Genomic DNA, 18162 nt, shown 5'->3' with positions numbered 1-18162 from the left:
GCGCAGCCAGTAACAAGCAAAACTGATGAAAACATTGCACAAATTTGTCAAACTGTGCATAAGAATCACGAGAAGCACAGCAGACCAAGTAACTGTCAGTAGAAAAACAGGAAAATCTTAACTGAAAATCTTGGTCAATAAATCATGGCTCTTGCATCATGACATGCCCCAGCTCACATGGCACTATCTATGAGGGGGTTTTTAGCCAGTAAACAAATAACTAAATTGGAATACCCTCCCTACTCACCTGATGTGGCCCCCAATGACTTTTTTTGATAAAGGAAATATCAAAAGGTAGATATTTTGATGACATTCAGGACATCAATATAACAACAGCTTTGAGGGTCATTCCAGAAAAGGAGCTCCAAAACTGCTTTGAAGGTGGATTAGGCATTGGCATCCATGCATAGCTTCCCAAAGGGAGTACTTCAAAGGTAACTATAGTGATATTCGGCAATGAGGTATGTAACACTTTTTATAGGATGAGTTCATGAACTTAATATATATAATATTAATATATATCAATATATATATCAGACCTCATATACAATATCAGTAAGAAGTTATTAAACATTCATTTATCAGTTGTCTCATTCTTCTTTTTTATTTTTTTGAGACAGAGTCTCACATTGTTGTCCTCAGAAGAGTGCTCTGGTGTCACAGCTCACAGCAAACTCAAACTTTTGGAGCCAAATGATCCTTTCACCTCAGCCTCCAGAGTAGCTGGGAATATAGGCACTCACTACAACATCTGGCTATTTTTAGAGACGGAGTCTTGCTCTTGCTCAGGCTGGTCTGGAACTCCTAAGCTCAAACAATCCACCTGCTTTGGCCTCCCAGAGTGCTAGGATTACAGGCACCCACCACAACGCCTGGTTATTTTTAGAGACAGGGTTTTGCTCTTGCTTAGGCTGGCCTTGAACTCCTGAGCTCAGGTGTTCCACCTGCCTCAGCCTCCCAGAGTGCTAGGATTACAGGTGTGAGCCACAGTGCCCAATACATTGTCTTTTTGCACAGAAGAAAATCTACCCATTGGGTTACCCCACATGTCAATCTACCAAGACAGCACCTCAAAGGAAGAAGATACATTTTCCTTTTTTTTTTTTTTACAATTTTTTTTCTTTAAAAGGAGTGAGTTGTGTACAGGGGGGTTAAATGCTTTATAGACAAGAAAAAAAAACTGCACTAGAACCAACTTATCATCATGTTCTTCTTCATCTCCCTCATCTTCATCCTCTTCATCTTCCTCCTCTTCCTTCTTTTTCTTGCTGTTTTCAGCCTTGATGACTGCCTTTTTCGCTGCATCAGGCTTTCCTTTAGCTCGGTATGCAGCAATATCCTTTTCGTATTTTTCCTCCAGCTTTGCAGCCTTCTTTTCACCAGGCTGCTTGTCATCCGCAGCAGTGTCATTCCACATCTCCCCCAGCTTCTTTGCAACATCACCAATGGACAGGCTGGGATGTTCTCCTTTGATTTTTGGGCAATACTCAGAACAGAACAAGAAAAAGGCCGAAGGAGGCCTCTTGGGTGCATCGGGATCATTGAACTTTTTTGTTTCCCCTTTAGGAGGGATGTAGGTTTTCATTTCTCTTTCATAACAGGCCTTGTCTGCCTTTGCCGTATCTTCTAATTTTCCTTTCTCTTTAGCAGATCAGACATGGTCTTCCACCTCTCTGAGCACTTCTTAGAAAACTCTGAGAAGTTGACTGAAGCATCTGGGTGCTTCTTCTTGTGCTCCTCCCGACAAGTTTGCACAAAGAATGCCTATGATGACATTTTGCCTCTCGGCGTCTTAGGATCTCCTTTAAAGGCCCATGTTTAGTTATGTTTCCTCAGCGAGGCACAGAGTCGCCCAGTGCGCGTCCGGCTCTCACTTGTCCCAGCACTGTCTCTATGGAGCTCAATGTACTGCAATGGCTGTGAGAGCGGGAGCCAGCAGAAGATACATTTTCTATGTGGTGATCATTATTAGAATGTCTTATCAGCAGTAATACCTTACCAGCACCTCCTATCCCACAAATATATTTTTTAGTATCATTAATGTTGGGGGCCTAAACCCTTTTATTTCCTCCTCTCCTCCTAGAACAAAAGGCCCACATGGCTGTACTCCAAGAGTTCTGCTATAAATAACCTAGCCATACAGAACCTTCCAGCAAGCTGTGGAATCTTCCTCCCCCTTTGCCTAATATAAAAAGAAATCTCCAATCACCTTTGGTGCAGTCACCATCTTTGCCCAGGTGGGTCTCTATCCCCTTTCATTAAACTTGGCCTGAATCTCTCCCAGTCTTGTCTCTGGGTGCACTGCCGAACCCCTTTCAATTAACAGAATATACAAATAAATTATCCCTAACATTTTTTTCTCTTTAGTTTTCCTGTACTTTTCTTTCTAATGAGCTATCTCAAACCAATTCATTTTCTCAGATGGGTACTAAGTGAGATAGAAAGGCTATCATTTGATTCCTGAGTTGCCTCCTTAAAAAGCATTCCTTGCTCCTACCTCAGGGACTATTTATATTCCCTTTGCTGGGATACTCTTCCAAAACATCTTCAGATGCTTCGAGTCTTTGGTCAAATACCACCCCCTCAGAGCGAGCTAATGATCCCTAATTATACTATATAAAATAAAATTCCATCCTATCATTCTCTATCCCCTTTCTTTAGTTTATTTTTTTTAAGTACTTTTTTACCACTTGAAATTATACACTTGTTGGCTTGTCTCATACACTGCAACATAAATTCATGAAGACCAGAACTTCATTTATTCAACACTGATCCCTTACCACATAACACAGTTCCTGGAACTTAAGGAGGCATTAAATTGAAAACTGTTGAATGAAATCTGTTTTTAAAAAATAAATATTTAGGCTTGGCGCCCACAGCACAGTGGTTACAGTGCCAGCCACATGCACTGAGGCTAGTGGGTTCGAACCCAACCCAGGCCAGCTAAACAACAACAACTGCAACAAAAAAATAGCCAGGCTTTGTGGCGGGTACCTGTAGTCCCAGCTACTTGGGAGGCTGAGGCAAGAGAATCGCTTAAGCCCAAGAGTTTGAGGTTGCTTGGAGCTGTGATGCCATGGCACTCTACCGAGGGCGACATAGTGAGACTCTGTCTCTAAATAAATAAATAAATAAATATTTAGTAAAGAAAGACTTGCTCATCATCATTCTTTAAGCTTTTCAATCTAAAAACCGTTTCTTGGGATCCACATTTCTAGTTTATAATCTAAGCCCCTTAAATGAGTGTGATTAAAAAATCATGTGAATCCTTGGAGGGGGAAAAATAATGATTTCCTAGAAAAAAGATTTATGTATCACAGTGTACATATAGCTCAAGCTGTATGTTACTTCAGCCTCTTGAGTTGGTGGGACTACAGGTGAGTGTAAATATAAAAGTAATTATATTTTTAAGAAAAACACTTGCCTCCTCAAAAATTAAACACAGAATTATCGATTCTAGGGATTATACCTATGGTGCATCTTACAAGGGTACATGTGAAACTTAGTAAATGCAGAATATAAATGTCTTAACACAGTAACTAAGAAAACGCCAGGAAGGCTATGTTAACCAGTGTGATGAAAATATGTCAAATGGTCTATAAAACCAGAGTATGCGGGTGGCACCTGTGGCTCAGTGAGTAGGGCGCCGGCCCCATATACCGAGGGTGGCGGGTTCAAACCCAGCCCCCGGCTGAACTGCAACCAAAAATTAGCCGGGTGTTGTAGCAGGCGCCTGTAGTCCCAGCTGCTCGGGAGGCTGAGGCAGGAGAATCGCTGAAGCCCAAGAGCTAGAGGTTGCTGTGAGTCCTGTGACATCATGGCACTCTATTGAAGGCGGTAAAGTGAGATTCTGTCTCTACAAAAAAAAAAAAAAAAAAAATCCAGTGTATGGTCCCCCATGATCCCATTAATGCACACAGCTGTGATTTAATAAAAAAAAAAAAAAAAATTATCAATTCTACCTGTGAGTATATACCAAAAACTGTAAAAACAGGGACTCAAAACAGGCATTTGAACCCATGTTCAAAGCAACATTATTCACAATACCCAAAAGGCGGATATTACTCAAACGTCCATCAACAGATGAATGGATAGACAAAGTGTGGTGTGTACTTAGAATGGAATATTATTCAGCCTTAAGAAGAAAAGAAATTCTGACACATACTAAAACATGTATAAACCTGAAGAACAAACAGTTTGATTTCACTTATATGAACTACCTTGAGTAGTCAAATTCATAGAGACAAAAAGTAGAATGATGGCTGCCACAAGCTGGGGAATTAGTGTTTAATGAGCACAAAGTTTCAGGTGGGAAAAATGAAAACATTGTGGAGATAGATGGTGATAGTTGCACAACAATGTGAATGTATTTACTGTCACAGAACTATAATAAAAAAGGGAAGAAACACAACAACATTAAAACAAAACAGCAATAACATCTCTTTTTCTTAACATTGACTCTAAAGTTCTTTTAATGACAATAGTGGGAGTATCTTACATCAGAACAAGGGTATATAGTTTACAAAGAGCTTTTCTCTTAAATTTTAAGACAGTCTCAGTCACCCGGGTTTGAGTGCTGTGCTGTCATAGCTCACAGCAGCCTCAAACTCTTAGGCTCAAGTGATTCTCTTACCTCAGCCTCCCAAGTAGCTGGGACTACAGGTGCCTGCCACAACACCCGGCTATTTTTTTAGAGATGGAGTCTCTTTCTTGCTCAGAAATCCACCTGCCTTAGCCTCCCAGAGTGCTGGGATTACAAGTGAGAGCCACTGTGCCCAGCCCTTTACAAAGAAGAGCTTCTACATGAGTTGTCATTTTATTCTCACATTGTCTATCCTAGTCTGCCTGCCCCAGTGGTAACTTTACTTATACTTTGATGTTAGTTCCCTACTACAAAGCAATAGTAACTTCCTACTCGTATCTCTCCCTCAGCATTTTAAATAATGTATTACTAATTTTAAGTAAGATGTTTTTAGTTGGTATCTGTACATAGTAAGTGAGCTTAATCTACCTTTTACATAATCTCTCTCTCTCTTTTTTTTTTTAGATAGAGTCTCATTTCAATGCCCTGGGTAGATGCTATGGGTCATCATAGCTGAGAGCAATCTCAAAGTCCTGGGCTCAAATGATCCTTCCACCTCAGCCTCCAAGTATCTGGGACTACAGGTGTGCACCACCACACCTGACTAATTTTTCTATTTTTAGTAGAGATAGGGATTCATTCTTGCTCAGGCTGATCTTGAACTTCTGAGCTCAAGCAATCTACTTGCCTCAGCCTCCCAGCGTGCTAGGATTACAGGCATGAGCCACTATGCCATGCTGGCCTCCCGTATTTTTGATAAATTAAATTTTATCTATAGAATTAAACTATTATAGAGTGATTATGTACTACATTATCTCTCAATCTACACTCTAGAAATAAAATATGTATTTAATGCTCATCATTAAAGTATCAATTAAAGAATGTTAAGTATACAGGTTCACAATTCCTTATCAAACAGAAATCTTTGGAGTCAGAAATGCTCTACAATTTACTTCTTTTCTTAAAGAAATTAATACGGTACACTAAACATTTACTGTATAAACATCTCTAGTGAGATGTGGCAGAGCACTCAATAATCAAATTAATTTTTTCAGTATGATATATTATATATTTAGACTAAGCTATGTTAGTTTAGGTCAGGTTTTGCTTCTGAATGAATTCAGGTCATGTTAGTGTTTGTCATCACTACCCCAAACAATTTTCAGAACATTTAGGATTTCAAATTATAAATAAGAGAATGTGAACCTGTAGTTAGTAGCTCAAAATTATGTGTAAGAATAGTATTTTTCCTTACCCCTCACCAAAAAAGGTCAAGTCTGAAAACATTTGTATTCATATTAAATGATGATATCTTTTAAATAGGGACTTTTCTGTAAAATTCCATTGCATTATTGCAAATGAAGATTACTTGTTAGAGCTTCTTAGGAGAATCTTATTAAGCCCATGCGGGCTTTTTCTAATATATTATAATTCAAAACAGCTGTCAGTCCTCTGCTAATAGTTTCTCCTCTATTAAATACATTTTAAAAAGAATATAAAAGTACATCACATCCCACTAATCTATGCAACATTCTTTTAAGTGTAACCATACGAATTTTTCAAACTAGAAAATGAGAAAGAATAAAGAGAAACGGGGAGGTGACTGTGGTTCCTTAGAACTTTGCCTCTAGTGAAAAGATTCAGTTTAATTTGGTGGGGGGAGGTAACCGAACTTTTGATTGACTTTTTTCTTTAAACTTTATTCAAATTAATATGAGGGTATAATATTTAGGTTACACTGTTCTCACTTCCAGGGTAAAGTTCCATTTGTAGAAGAGCTCCTCACCAGGGGGCGTGTTATACACCCTCACAATACGCAATTAGGCGAGATCCTGCCTTATGCCCGCCCTCCATCCGTCACATCCTCCCCCCTTGACTGTCTTTTTTTTAAAAATGAAGCTATACGCAGTACTCTTAGTATTTTCTTGGTATATCAGGTTATAAAATATTTCTTAAATATCAATTATAAATGCATATTTAGGTTTGGTGCCCGTAGCACAGTGGTTACAGCGCCAGCCACATGTAGTGAGGCTGGTGGGTTCGAGCCTGGCCCTGGCAAGCTAAACAACAATGACAACTGCAACAAGAAAACAGCCAGGCAGGGCGGCGCCTGTGGCTCAGTGAGTAGGGCGCCAGCCCCATATGCCGAGGGTGACGGGTTCAAACCCAGCCCCGGCCAAACTGCAACAAAAAAATAGCCGGGCGTTGTGGCGGGCGCCTGTAGTCCCAGCTGCTCGGGAGGCTGAGGCAAGAGAATCGCGTAAGCCCAAGAGTTAAGAGGTTGCTGTGAGCCGTGTGATGCCACGGCACTCTACCCGAGGGCGGTACAGTGAGACTCTGTCTCTACAAAAAAAGAAAAAGAAAGAAAAAAAAGAAAACAGCCAGGCATTGTGGTGGGTGCCTGTAGTCCCAGCTACTTGGGAGGCTAAGGCAAGAGAATTGCTTAAGCCTAAGAGTTTGAGGTTGCTGTGAGCTGTGATGCCAAAACACTCTACTGAGGGCGACATAGTGAAACTCAGTCTAAAAAATAATAATAAATAAATGCATATTTAGTATAGTCTAAAATGTGTTGCCTCTTAGCTGTTTCAAATAATTTTCTTTTTGTACTCTCAGTAGAGTGGTGTGGTTTCACAGCTCACAGCAACCTCAAATTCTTAGGCTTAAGCGATCTCTTGCCTCAGCCTCCCAAGTAGCTGGGACTACAGGTGCTGCCACAAAACCCAGCTATTTTTTTTTTTAGAGATGGGGTCTCGCTCTGACTAAGGCTGGTCTTGAACTGTGAGTTCAGACAATCCATCTGCCTCGGCCTCCCAGAGTGCTAGGATTTGGGACAGAGTCTCACTGTGTCATCCTCTGTAGAGTACTATGGCATCATAGCTCACAGCAACCTCAAACTCTTGGGCTCAAGCGATTCTCTTGCCTCAGCCTCCCTTATAGCTGGGACTACAGGTGCCCACCACAATAACCAGCTATTTTTGTTGTTGTTGTCATTTGTTTGGTTCAAACCCACCAGCCCTGGTGCATGTGGCCAGCGGTCTAACCACTGAGCTACAGGCACCAAGCCCTAGGATTTGTTTCAAATGATTTTTTTTTCTTTTTTTGCAGTTTTTGGCCAGGGCTAGGTTTAAACACACCACCTCCAGTATATGGGGCTGGCACCCTACTCCTTTGAGCCACAGGCACCGCCCTGTTTCACATGATTTTCATGAACAACCTAGGAATAGTTAACTAGGGAAGTCTCACAGATCATCACTTTTATGTAGGGTAAGAAAATCCAAACCAGTGAAGAAATCATTAAAAGAGACACTCATTGAGAAATAACTTAAATGTAGCTATTTTCTCATTTATGAAAATTAAATTTATATTAAATTCTAAAATTGAAAACTATAGGCATTCTTATTTATTGAAATACATACTTTCTATCTTTTCCTTTTTTTTTTTTTTGAGACAGACTCTCACTTTGTCACCCTGTAGAGAGTGCTGTGGCTTCACGGCTCACAGCAACCTCAAACTCTTAGGCTTAAGTGACTCTCTTGCCTCAGCCTTCCAAGTAGCTGGGGCTACAGGCGCTGCCCCACAATGCCTGGCTATCTTTTTGTTGCAGTTGTCATTGTTGTTTAGCTGGCCCGGGTCAGGTTTGAACCTGCCAGCCTCGGTGCACATGGCCAGCACCATAACCACTGTGCTATAGGCACCAAGCCGAAATACATATTATTTAAAGTAATATATTAAATATTACTTTACATTAAAAGTAAAGTAATGTAGGTGTATCAATATTTAAGGTTATCCAAGAAGAGATATGGCAAATATTTAGAGTAGGCAAAAAACCCCAGAAAATGAAGGTGAACTATGTAGTCATTGAGAGGTTAAAAACCCAAAGATGAGAGATCATTCTGAGAAATGAGACAAAAGGAAAGCAGAGTCTCAGTTCTGTGTGGGCAATGTGATCTTGAGTCCTTCTACTTGAGTGTAGGTAGGGTGAAATTAGGAAGGAATTCCACATACAGGTTATGGCGGATGGAAATTTAAAGGGTCAGAGGGGCAAAAACTGGCACATTCATTTTTCTGGGTGGGACATTCAAGGGCTCACTCCTTCCTGGGCAGGTCAATATTATTTGGGTGGGTCAGTTCTACCTGAGTGGGTCAGTATATTAGACCCTATCACCCCTGTCTTTTTAGGGTATTATAAGGAGGCAGGGTGATGGACGTGGAGTCTCTGGGACTGCTTGCTTCCTGCAGGATGAGGGACTGCATGGACTGCCCGTAAAGAGAATGGGAGGAGAGTTGGGGGGGGGGGGGATGATGTTTACAGGTACATTTGTAGGTCTTCGGTCTGAAGTGGTTGGTATCCATATAGGGCGAGGATATGAGTGGCTGTTTTCGGGTGACTGCCTGGTCAATAAATTGGGAGATGAAACAGAGGATTACTGAATTGAGAACTAGAAAGATTATAATTAGTGGCGCTATCATAAACAATAACCAAGGAGGCCATGATTTAAATAAGGACCCAGAGGGGTATAGTAGGAAGTAGATAAGGGAAAATTTGAGTTGCGTGAACAGAGGTCAGGCTTTATAAAGTCTACTTGAAGCAGGTTAAATTGGGGGAGGCTAGGATTACAGGTGTGAGCCACTGCGCCTGGCCTCTGAGTCTATCAGAGAAGAGATTGGCTTACCTTTCATTAACAAAAAATACCCAGAGTTGTCTACAGCGTACTCCAATTTTCTGGGGATCATCAGTTTTCAGCAGCTTAGCCCAAGAGGTCGGGAAATTTTGCTAAGTCCAGGGAGTGACTGCAAACCAGATCTTCAGGAAGACCTGGGTAGTCACAGACTTCCAGTGCAGACCTCCACAGGCTGGACACAGTTTGAGGGAAGGGTTTGGATTTGGGCACTGCCTTGCCCAGTGGCCTGGTTCACTGCACTGAAAACAATGGTCTGGGGGGAGATCTTGTTCCCTCCAGAGTGCTCCTTCTAAGAAGTAACCAGGTTTTGTCTAATGGTGGAATCCAATAACTGGAGTTCTGAGAGATGCTATTGTTTAGAAGTTTTTTCTCGGTTGTTAAAGACCTTAAAAATCCAGGTTAATGAGACCTCGCTGGGAGGTGTGAGGGCCCTGAGAATTTTTTTCTTTCTTTCTAGATATTGGGTGTAGACCAGCGGTTCTCAACCTGTGGGTCGCAACCCCTTTTGGGGGGGGGGGTCTAACAACCCTTTCACAGGAGTTGCCTAAGACCATCAGAAAACACGTATTTCCAATGGTCTTAGGAATGAAACACTGCTCTTCTGTCTCCAGGCGGGTTCACCTATATGCAGATATGCCCATATACAAGTACCTGGCGTGATGACATCATCTGCCAACCCCAACACATACACCCTGTACAATACAGGTGTATGTGACAGGGTTGGCGCCATAATGTACTTATGTGGACCAGTCACACACGTGTAGAGAGCAGCTACTGTGTAGAAAGCAGCAGTATTGGAGGTAAAACGATACTTCACAAATTATAATTATTGGGTAAATGTAAAATCATATACTGTAAAATCATGAACTGCTGCTGCAAAAAAAAAAATCTGTGCCCTGGGAACTTAATCTGGATGCTGACCCGTCTTTTTATATTCAGCTGTGGTTAATGTGAATACTGCCTCCTTGTGATAGTAACAGGCATGTAAAAAAAAAAAAAAAAACACAGAGAATGGTTAAGTCATAGGAAACCTTAATGAACTGTATTGACTGAACTATGCCTTGTATATCTTTTCTATTATTAAAGCTATTGTTGTATATTATTTTTATTAGCAAACCATCCCATGACAATGGATCGTGTAGAGAAGAATGTTAAGAAAAGAAAATATAGTTAGGATTTTTTACAGTATGGTTTTACCTCAATAATTACAGCAGGAATTGAGAAACCGCAATGTGTTAATTGTTGTGAAGTTCTATAAGCCAAATCTATGAAGCTGAACAAACCAAAATGCCATTTTGATAGCAAGCATCTGAGCTTTGCTGGCAAGGATACCAACTATTTTAGAAGCAAAGATGGACTCAAGAAAGCCAGACTTGACACTGGTGGCAAGTACCACAAACAAAACGTAGCAGCCATTGAAGCTTCATATTTGGTGGCACTCAGAATCGCCAGAGCTATGAAACCTCACATCATTGCTGAGGATTTACTGTTGCCAGCGGCCAAAGACATTGTTAGAGTTGTGATTGGAGACGAATTTGTTATGAAATTGAGTGCAATTTCCTTATCTAATGACACTGTCTGCAGAAGAATAGATGACATGTCTGCTGATATGCTTGATCAGGTAATCGAAGAAATTAAATCTGCTCCACTTCCAATATTTAGCATCCAACTTGATCAATCTACAGACACTGCAAACTGTTCACAGTTACTGGTTTATGTGAGGTATATTAATGATGGCGACTTTAAAGATGAGTTTCATTTTTGCAAACCTCTTGAAACAACAACTACTGCACATGATGTATTCGACACGGTTGGTTTATTTCTGAAAGAGCGTAAGATCTTTTGGGAAAAGGTTTGTGGTGTTTGCACAGATGATGCTCCAGCTATGTGCTAGGATGTTGATCTGGATTTCAAGGTTTGGTGCTGAGTGAGTTACCAAAAGTCATTAGAACTCACTGTATGATTCATTAGCAAATATTAGCAATGAAGATGCTGCCACAAGAGTTACAAGAATTAATAAAAAGCGTCATAAGTTCTGTCAATTTTGGAAAGGCTAACACTTTAAACAGTTGACTATTTTCGCAACTGTGCAGTGAGTTGGATGCACTGAACAATGCTCTGCTATTTCACACTGAAGAGAGAAGGTTGTCGAGAGGCAAAGTTTTAAAATGTGTTTTTGAGCTTCGTGATGAACTCAAAACATTTTTTAATCAGAAAGCAAGACCGCAGTTCGAAGCACTTTTCAGCGATAAAAGTGAACTGCAGAAAACAGCTTACTTGGTTGACATCTTTGCCATCTTGAATAAGTTAAATTTATCACTGTAAGGACCAAATGCAACATGCCTTGATTTGTCCGAAAAGATCCGATCATTCCAAATGAAACTTTAGCTTTGGCAAAAAAAACTGGATGAAAATAAAATTTACATGTTGCCTACCTTATCTGCTTTCTTTGAGGAACATGACATTGAACCAGACAAAAGGGTTACAATGATAATTTCTGTGAAAGAACACTTGCACATGCTTACAGATGAAACTTCATCATTCTTTCCAAATCTACCTGACACTCCATTTGCACTTGCCAGAAGCCCATTCACAATCAAAGGTGAAGATGTTCCTGAGACAGCACAAGAGGAGTTCATTGAATTTATTAACAGCGATGCAGCGAGAACTGATTCTCTACAATGCCAGTAACACATCTTTGTGAAACAGGGTTTTCCAGCTTGTTGGTTATGAAGTCTAAATACAAAAGTAGACTTGTTGTGGAAGGTGATCTTCATTGTGCTCTTGCAAAGACTGCCCTGAGAATTTCGGATCTGGTGAGAAAGAAGCACTTTCAACCTTCGCCTGACATTGGCTTTTTATGCATACTGTCGCAAAATGTAGCAATGTAGTTTACTGTTGTTATATTAAGACCGTTACCCATGCTACACCATGCTTCAAGACAAAATTTCATTTATTTGTAATTAGAAATAAATATTTCGACAGAATCCCGTGTCTTCTGACGAGCCCGGCGGGAAGATGTCATCATTGCCAAGAAGAGCAAAAGTACAGGTTCAGACTACAGTATTGAAAGATGGATTTCCTTTCTTCTCTGAGTTGTAAGAATATTGGTTTAATATGGGATCATCTGCCTCTGAAGATGACAAGGAAGATAGTGCCTGGGAGCCCCAAAAGCAAGTTCCTAGAACCCGTAAGCAGCCTGCTCCCAAGGAATCTAAACCAAAGAGGGTATCTCGGGTGAAGAATATGCCACAGATGAGTGATGGCTCAGAAGGCATTGCTGTCAAAGAGGAGCTGAATAGCTCTGTGGCTATTGCTGATGTTGATCTGGAAGACAGAAAAAATAAATCAGATACTGTACAGACACTAAAAACAGTGAAGACAAAACGGAAAAAGTCAGCTGAGCCACTTTCAGCGTAAAGGACTAAAAAGCTGAAAATTGAAGAAGAAACGAGCAAAATTGGAAGCTTAGAGGGTGGGAATACCAGTACAGAGACACCATCCACAAGCACCATGTGGCAAAGTACATGCAAGAAGGAAAAGAAGGATGATGACTTTACATTTGTTCCGTCCTCTTTTAAGATAATGAAGACTGAAAGGTATCCTCGGGGGCAGCCTGTCAGGGCTCCAGCAGATGCCTATAATATTAGAGAAGAGATCCAAATGCACTGGGATATAGTACAGGTTTTATCTGAGAGAACTAACACTCAAATTTGGGTTTGTGCCAATATCATTCGTCTCTTTAATGACGATAACACAATTCCCTTCATTATACGGTATCGAAAAGAGCTGATTAATAATCTTGATGCTGATGCTTTGAGAGAAGTTCGACAAACACTGGAAGAGCTACGGGCTGTTGCAAAGAAGGTTCATAGTACAATCCGGAAAATAAAGAAGGAGGGGAAGATGTCTGAGTACTTGTTAAAAGCTTTGCTGACCTGTAAAACTTTTGAAGAATTAGAACATGTGTCTGCTCCATATAAAAATTTAAGGCATGAAACAATAAAAATCCTCCAAGAAAGCATAGGAAAAACACTGGAAGATATTGGCCTGGGGAAAGACTTCATGAAGAAGACTGCCATGGCAATTGCAACAACAACAAAAATAAACAAATGGGACTTCATTAAACTGAAAAGCTTCTGTACAGCTAAGGACACAATAACCAAAGCAAAGAGACAACCTACACAATGGGAAAGGATATTTGCATATTTTCAATCAGACAAAAGCTTGATAACCAGGATCTATAGAGAACTCAAATTAATCCACAGGAAAAAAGCCAACAATCCCTTATATCAATGGGCAAGAGACATGAATAGAACTTTCTCTAAAGATGACAGACGAATGGCTAACAAACACATGAAAAAATGTTCATCATCTCTATATATTAGAGAAATGCAAATCAAAACAACCCTGAGATATCATCTAACCCCAGTGAGAATGGCCCACATCACAAAATCTCAAAACTGCAGATGCTGGCGTGGATGTGGAGAGAAGGGAACACTTTTACACTGCTGGTGGGACTGCAAACTAGTACAACCTTTCTGGAAGGAAGTATGGAGAAACCTCAAAGCACTCAACCTAGACCTCCCATTTGATCCTGCAATCCCATTACTGGGCATCTACCCAGAAGGAAAAAAATCCTTTTATCATAAGGACACTTGTACTAGACTGTTTATTGCAGCTCAATTTACCATTGCCAAAATGTGGAAACAGCCTAAATGCCCACCAACCCAGGAATGGATTAACAAGCTGTGGTATATGTATACCATGGAATACTATTCAGCTATTAAAAAAAATGGAGACTTTACATCCTTCGTATTAACCTGGATGGAAGTGGAAGACATTATTCTTAGTAAAGCATCACAAAAATGGAGAAGCATGAATCCTATGTACTCAATCTTGATATGAGGACAATTAATGACAATTAAGTTTATGGGGGGGGGAAGCAGAAAGAGGGATGGAGGGAGGAGGGTGGGGCCTTGGTGTGTGTCACACTTTATGGGGGCAAGACATGATTGCAAGAGGGACTTTACCTAACAATTGCAATCAGTGTAACTGGCTTATTGTACCCTCAATGAATCCCCAACAATAAAAAAAAAAAGAAAAAAAAAAAAAATAAATAAATAAATAAAAATAAATAAATAAATAAATAAACGGCAAAAAAAAAAAAAAAAAAAAACTGGGAGCAAAGGCACCAAAGCACAGAGAGCAAAACAGTTGGGATTAGAAGGAGCAGCCAAGACACTACTTGAGAATCCAGGGCAGCTCAATCTGCTGTCTCACATTAAACCTGGTGTTAAAGGGCTTTCGTCACTCCAGGATATTGAAGTAGGAGTGCAGCATATTTTAGCAGACATGATTGCTAAAGACAAAGAGACGCTTGATTTTATTCGACAATTATGCCAAAGTAGAGGTGTTTGTATCCAGTCATCTCTGGCAAAAGTGTCCTCCACAAAGGTAAATGAGAAAGATGTCGATAAGTTTCTTCTCTACCAGAATTTTTCATGCAACATAAGAAACATCCAACATCATCAGATTCTGGCAATTAACCGTGGAGAAAATTTGAAGATCCTGACAGTTAAAATCAACATTCCCGATGGAGTCAAGAGTGAATTCTGTAGGTGGTACATCCAAAATAGGTGGAGACAATGTGGCTTTGCAAGGCCGGAGTTAATGCAGATCTTAAATAATTCACTAGATGATTCCTTTAAACGCCTTATTTATCCTCTTCTCTGTAGAGAGTTTAGAGCCAAACTAACATCAGATGCAGAGAAAGAATCAGTAATGATGTTTGGACGCAACCTTCGTCAGCTCCTCTTAACAAGCCCTGTACCAGGACGCACCTTAATGGGAGTGGATCCTGGTTATAAACAATGGTTGCAAATTAGCTATAATTTCTTCTCCCAGTCAAATACTTCATACTGATGTGGTTTACTTGCATTGTGGACAAGGCTTCCAAGAGGCAGAGAAAATAAAGAAGCTTTTGCTGGATTACAACTGCAGTACAGTGGTGATTGGAAATGGAACTGCTTGCCGGGAAACAGAAGCTTACTTTGCCGACCTGATAATGAAAAATTACTTTGCGCCACTGGATGTTGTTTACTGTATTGTCAGCGAAGCAGGAGCATCAATCTACAGTGTCAGCCCTGAAGCTATCAAAGAGATGCCAGGGCTGGACCCTAATTTGAGAAGTGCAGTTTCCATAGCAAGGCGTGGTACAAGATCCATTAGCTGAGCTAGTGAAAATTGAGCCCAAGCACATTGGAGTTGGAATGTATCAGCATGATGTATCTCAGACTTTACTTAAGGCAACACTGGACAGTGTTGTAGAAGAATGTGTCAGCTTTGTGGGAGTGGATATTAACATCTGTTCAGAAGTTTTGTTAAGGCATATCGCAGGACTTAATGCCAACAGGGCCAAAAATATCATTGAATGGCGAGAGAAAAATGGGCCCTTCATCAACCGAGAGCAGCTGAAGAAAGTGAAAGGGATGGGTCCAAAATCCTTCCAGCAGTGTGCAGGCTTCATCAGAATTAACCAAGATTATATCCGAACATTTTGCAGTAGTGAGCAAAGTGAGCCTTCAGACCAAATTCAAGGAGTTGCTGTGACGTCTTCAGCAGGTGTTGAGGTCACAAATGAGAAGCAGAGCAAAAAGAAGCGCAAAACTACAGTGAATGTTTCACTAAAGCCAAATCCTTTGGACCAAACTTGTATTCATCCAGAATCATGTGACATAGCAATGAGATTTTGATAAGCCAGATTTCAAGAGAAGCATAGTGTGCTTGGAAGATCTGCAAGTTGGGGCAATTCTTACAGGCAAAGTCGAGAATGCCACTCTGTTTGGAATTTTTGTGGATATAGGAGTGGGGAAATCAGGGCTGATTCCCATACGAAATGTAACAGAAGCAAAACTTTCTAAAACAAAGAAGAGAAGGAGCCTAGGACTAGGCCCTGGAGAAAAAGTGGAGGTCCAAGTGCTCAGTGTTGACATCCCCCGCTCTAGGATTACTCTGGACCTCATCCGGGTGTTGTGAGTGTCCTGCTGAAAACTAAACACTGTTTCTGTTCCCTCCTTTTATTAAAGGCTGACAAAGATAAGTCAGATTTTTATAAGTTTTAGATAGTTGATGAGAAAATATTCACTTAATATCAGAAATATCTTCCAAACATGTTCTTTATTTTTCCTTCTGAATAAATAGGAAACTAATAGTTTGATTTATTTTCCCCTTAAAGAAAACAACTAATAGACATTCCTATATGGCTTTATGTAATACTGGTTTTCTGACCAAAATATTAGTTTTTGCGTTTTGTAATTTGTCTTTAATCCTGTTTCCATTTTATATAATGGATGGCTTCACTTCTACTTACCAACTGGTATGGAACTGCCTTCTTGGTTTGAATTCCACAGTGTTTGTTGACACGGTAGGGCTAGTAGTGTTTAGTCCTCCCATTTTATAGATTTTTTTTTTAACCAGGCCTTTTGGATTTGATTAATAATTTTGCAATAATCTTTATTTTCCCTTGCCAAGCAAACCAAAAATATACTAGTAAAAGTGATTCTGATTTGTTCATAACCATCGAGTAAATGGCACAAAACATTTCTCAGAAGGATGTATATATTGATACCAACAATAAAGTTTCATGGCTGGTGAAAAAAAAAAAAAGAAAGAAATATTTCACAATATATAATTATATACTGTTTTTGTGATTAATCGCTATGCTTTAATTATGTTCAATTTGTAACAATGAAAATACATCCTGCATATATTTACATTATGATTCGTAACAGCAAAATTACAGTTATGAAGTAGCAACGAAAATAATTTTATGGTTGGGGTCACCACAACATGAGGAACCGTATTAAAGGGTTGAGGCATTAGGAAGGTTGAGAACCACTGGTATAGACCAAGACATAAGAGACATGAACCTGATGATGTATTCCCGTTCTTGTACCCGCCAGAGGGTATAGCAGTTGTGGTAGTCTGAGAATGGAATGTGGAAAGGTGTTGCCGGACCTAGTTTGGGGCCAGGATATTGGGTCCACCCTTCCTCTACCAAGTGCTGTGGGAAGCAGGTGGGAGGTGGTGGAGAGAGCTGGGAAGGGGTATTGTTTAAGGGAAGGATATGGATGTGGAGGTTGGGGGAAGCTGATGTTATTTGAGCAAGGAGAATCTCAGAGGGTTCACAAGACTAACACAGAAGGCAGTGCCTGTAGCTCAGTGGGTAGGGCGCCGGCCCCATATAAGGTTGGCAGGTTCAAACCCAGCCCCAGCCAAACTCCAACAAAAAAATAGGCCGGTGTTCTGGCGGGCGCCTGTAGTCCCAGCTACTTGGGAGGGTGAGGCAAAAGAATCGCCTAAGCCCAGGATTTGGATGTTGCTGTGAGCTGTGACGCCACAGCACTCTACCGAGGGCAATAAAGTGAGACTCTGTCTCAAAAAAAAAGAAAAAAAAAAAAAAGACTAACACAGAGAAGGAACGTTTCAGAGCAAGAGAAATGCCTGGATGTAGGGTATTTAAACTGGAGGTAGAAAATACATGAGATTAAAGCGAGGATGTAAAGAGAAGTTTTGAGGAATAGAAGAAGAGAGGAGAAAGGTGAGACGTTGCTGGGGCTGAGGTCAGAGAGGACCTGGTCTCCGTGTGTGACCACTAGCTGGAGAAGAGTGATCCAGACCCCCACGTGGGCACTGGATGGACGAGAGTGGCTCGCCGAGGTCAGTCCATGACCAGAAGAGACAAGGATCACCGGAATTTTCAGCCTACAGCAGGGAGAGGGAAAGGGAGTCTAAAAAGGCACAGAGACTATATATGAATGCTGGAGAGGCCTAGCAATGGAGGGAGAGGGAAACAGTAAGACCTAAGAGTGAAGATGGGAAGAGAAGTGCCTGTGG

General features: G+C 40.6%; 2 protein-coding genes across 2 annotated transcripts in view; one reads left to right on the top strand and one right to left on the bottom strand.

The window, feature by feature from the left end:
• The window catches only part of BTBD7 (BTB domain containing 7), a 123175-nt gene that overhangs the window by 70557 nt on the left and 34456 nt on the right, over nt 1-18162 (bottom strand). The gene's annotated exons all lie outside the window — the stretch shown is intronic.
• On the top strand, nt 12281-16500 carry LOC128594021 (S1 RNA-binding domain-containing protein 1-like). Its single transcript, XM_053602523.1, is given in 5 exon segments — nt 12281-13245; nt 14440-15135; nt 15137-15478; nt 15480-16009; nt 16011-16500. Coding segments are annotated over 5 exon segments (2823 nt in total). The 5' UTR covers nt 12281-12282; the 3' UTR covers nt 16303-16500.

Source organism: Nycticebus coucang, chromosome 9 (assembly GCF_027406575.1).
Source record: "Nycticebus coucang isolate mNycCou1 chromosome 9, mNycCou1.pri, whole genome shotgun sequence".
NCBI lineage: Eukaryota > Metazoa > Chordata > Mammalia > Primates > Lorisidae > Nycticebus > Nycticebus coucang.
Note: the sequence above shows the minus strand (reverse complement) of the source record. Positions and strands in the feature narration are given on the sequence as shown.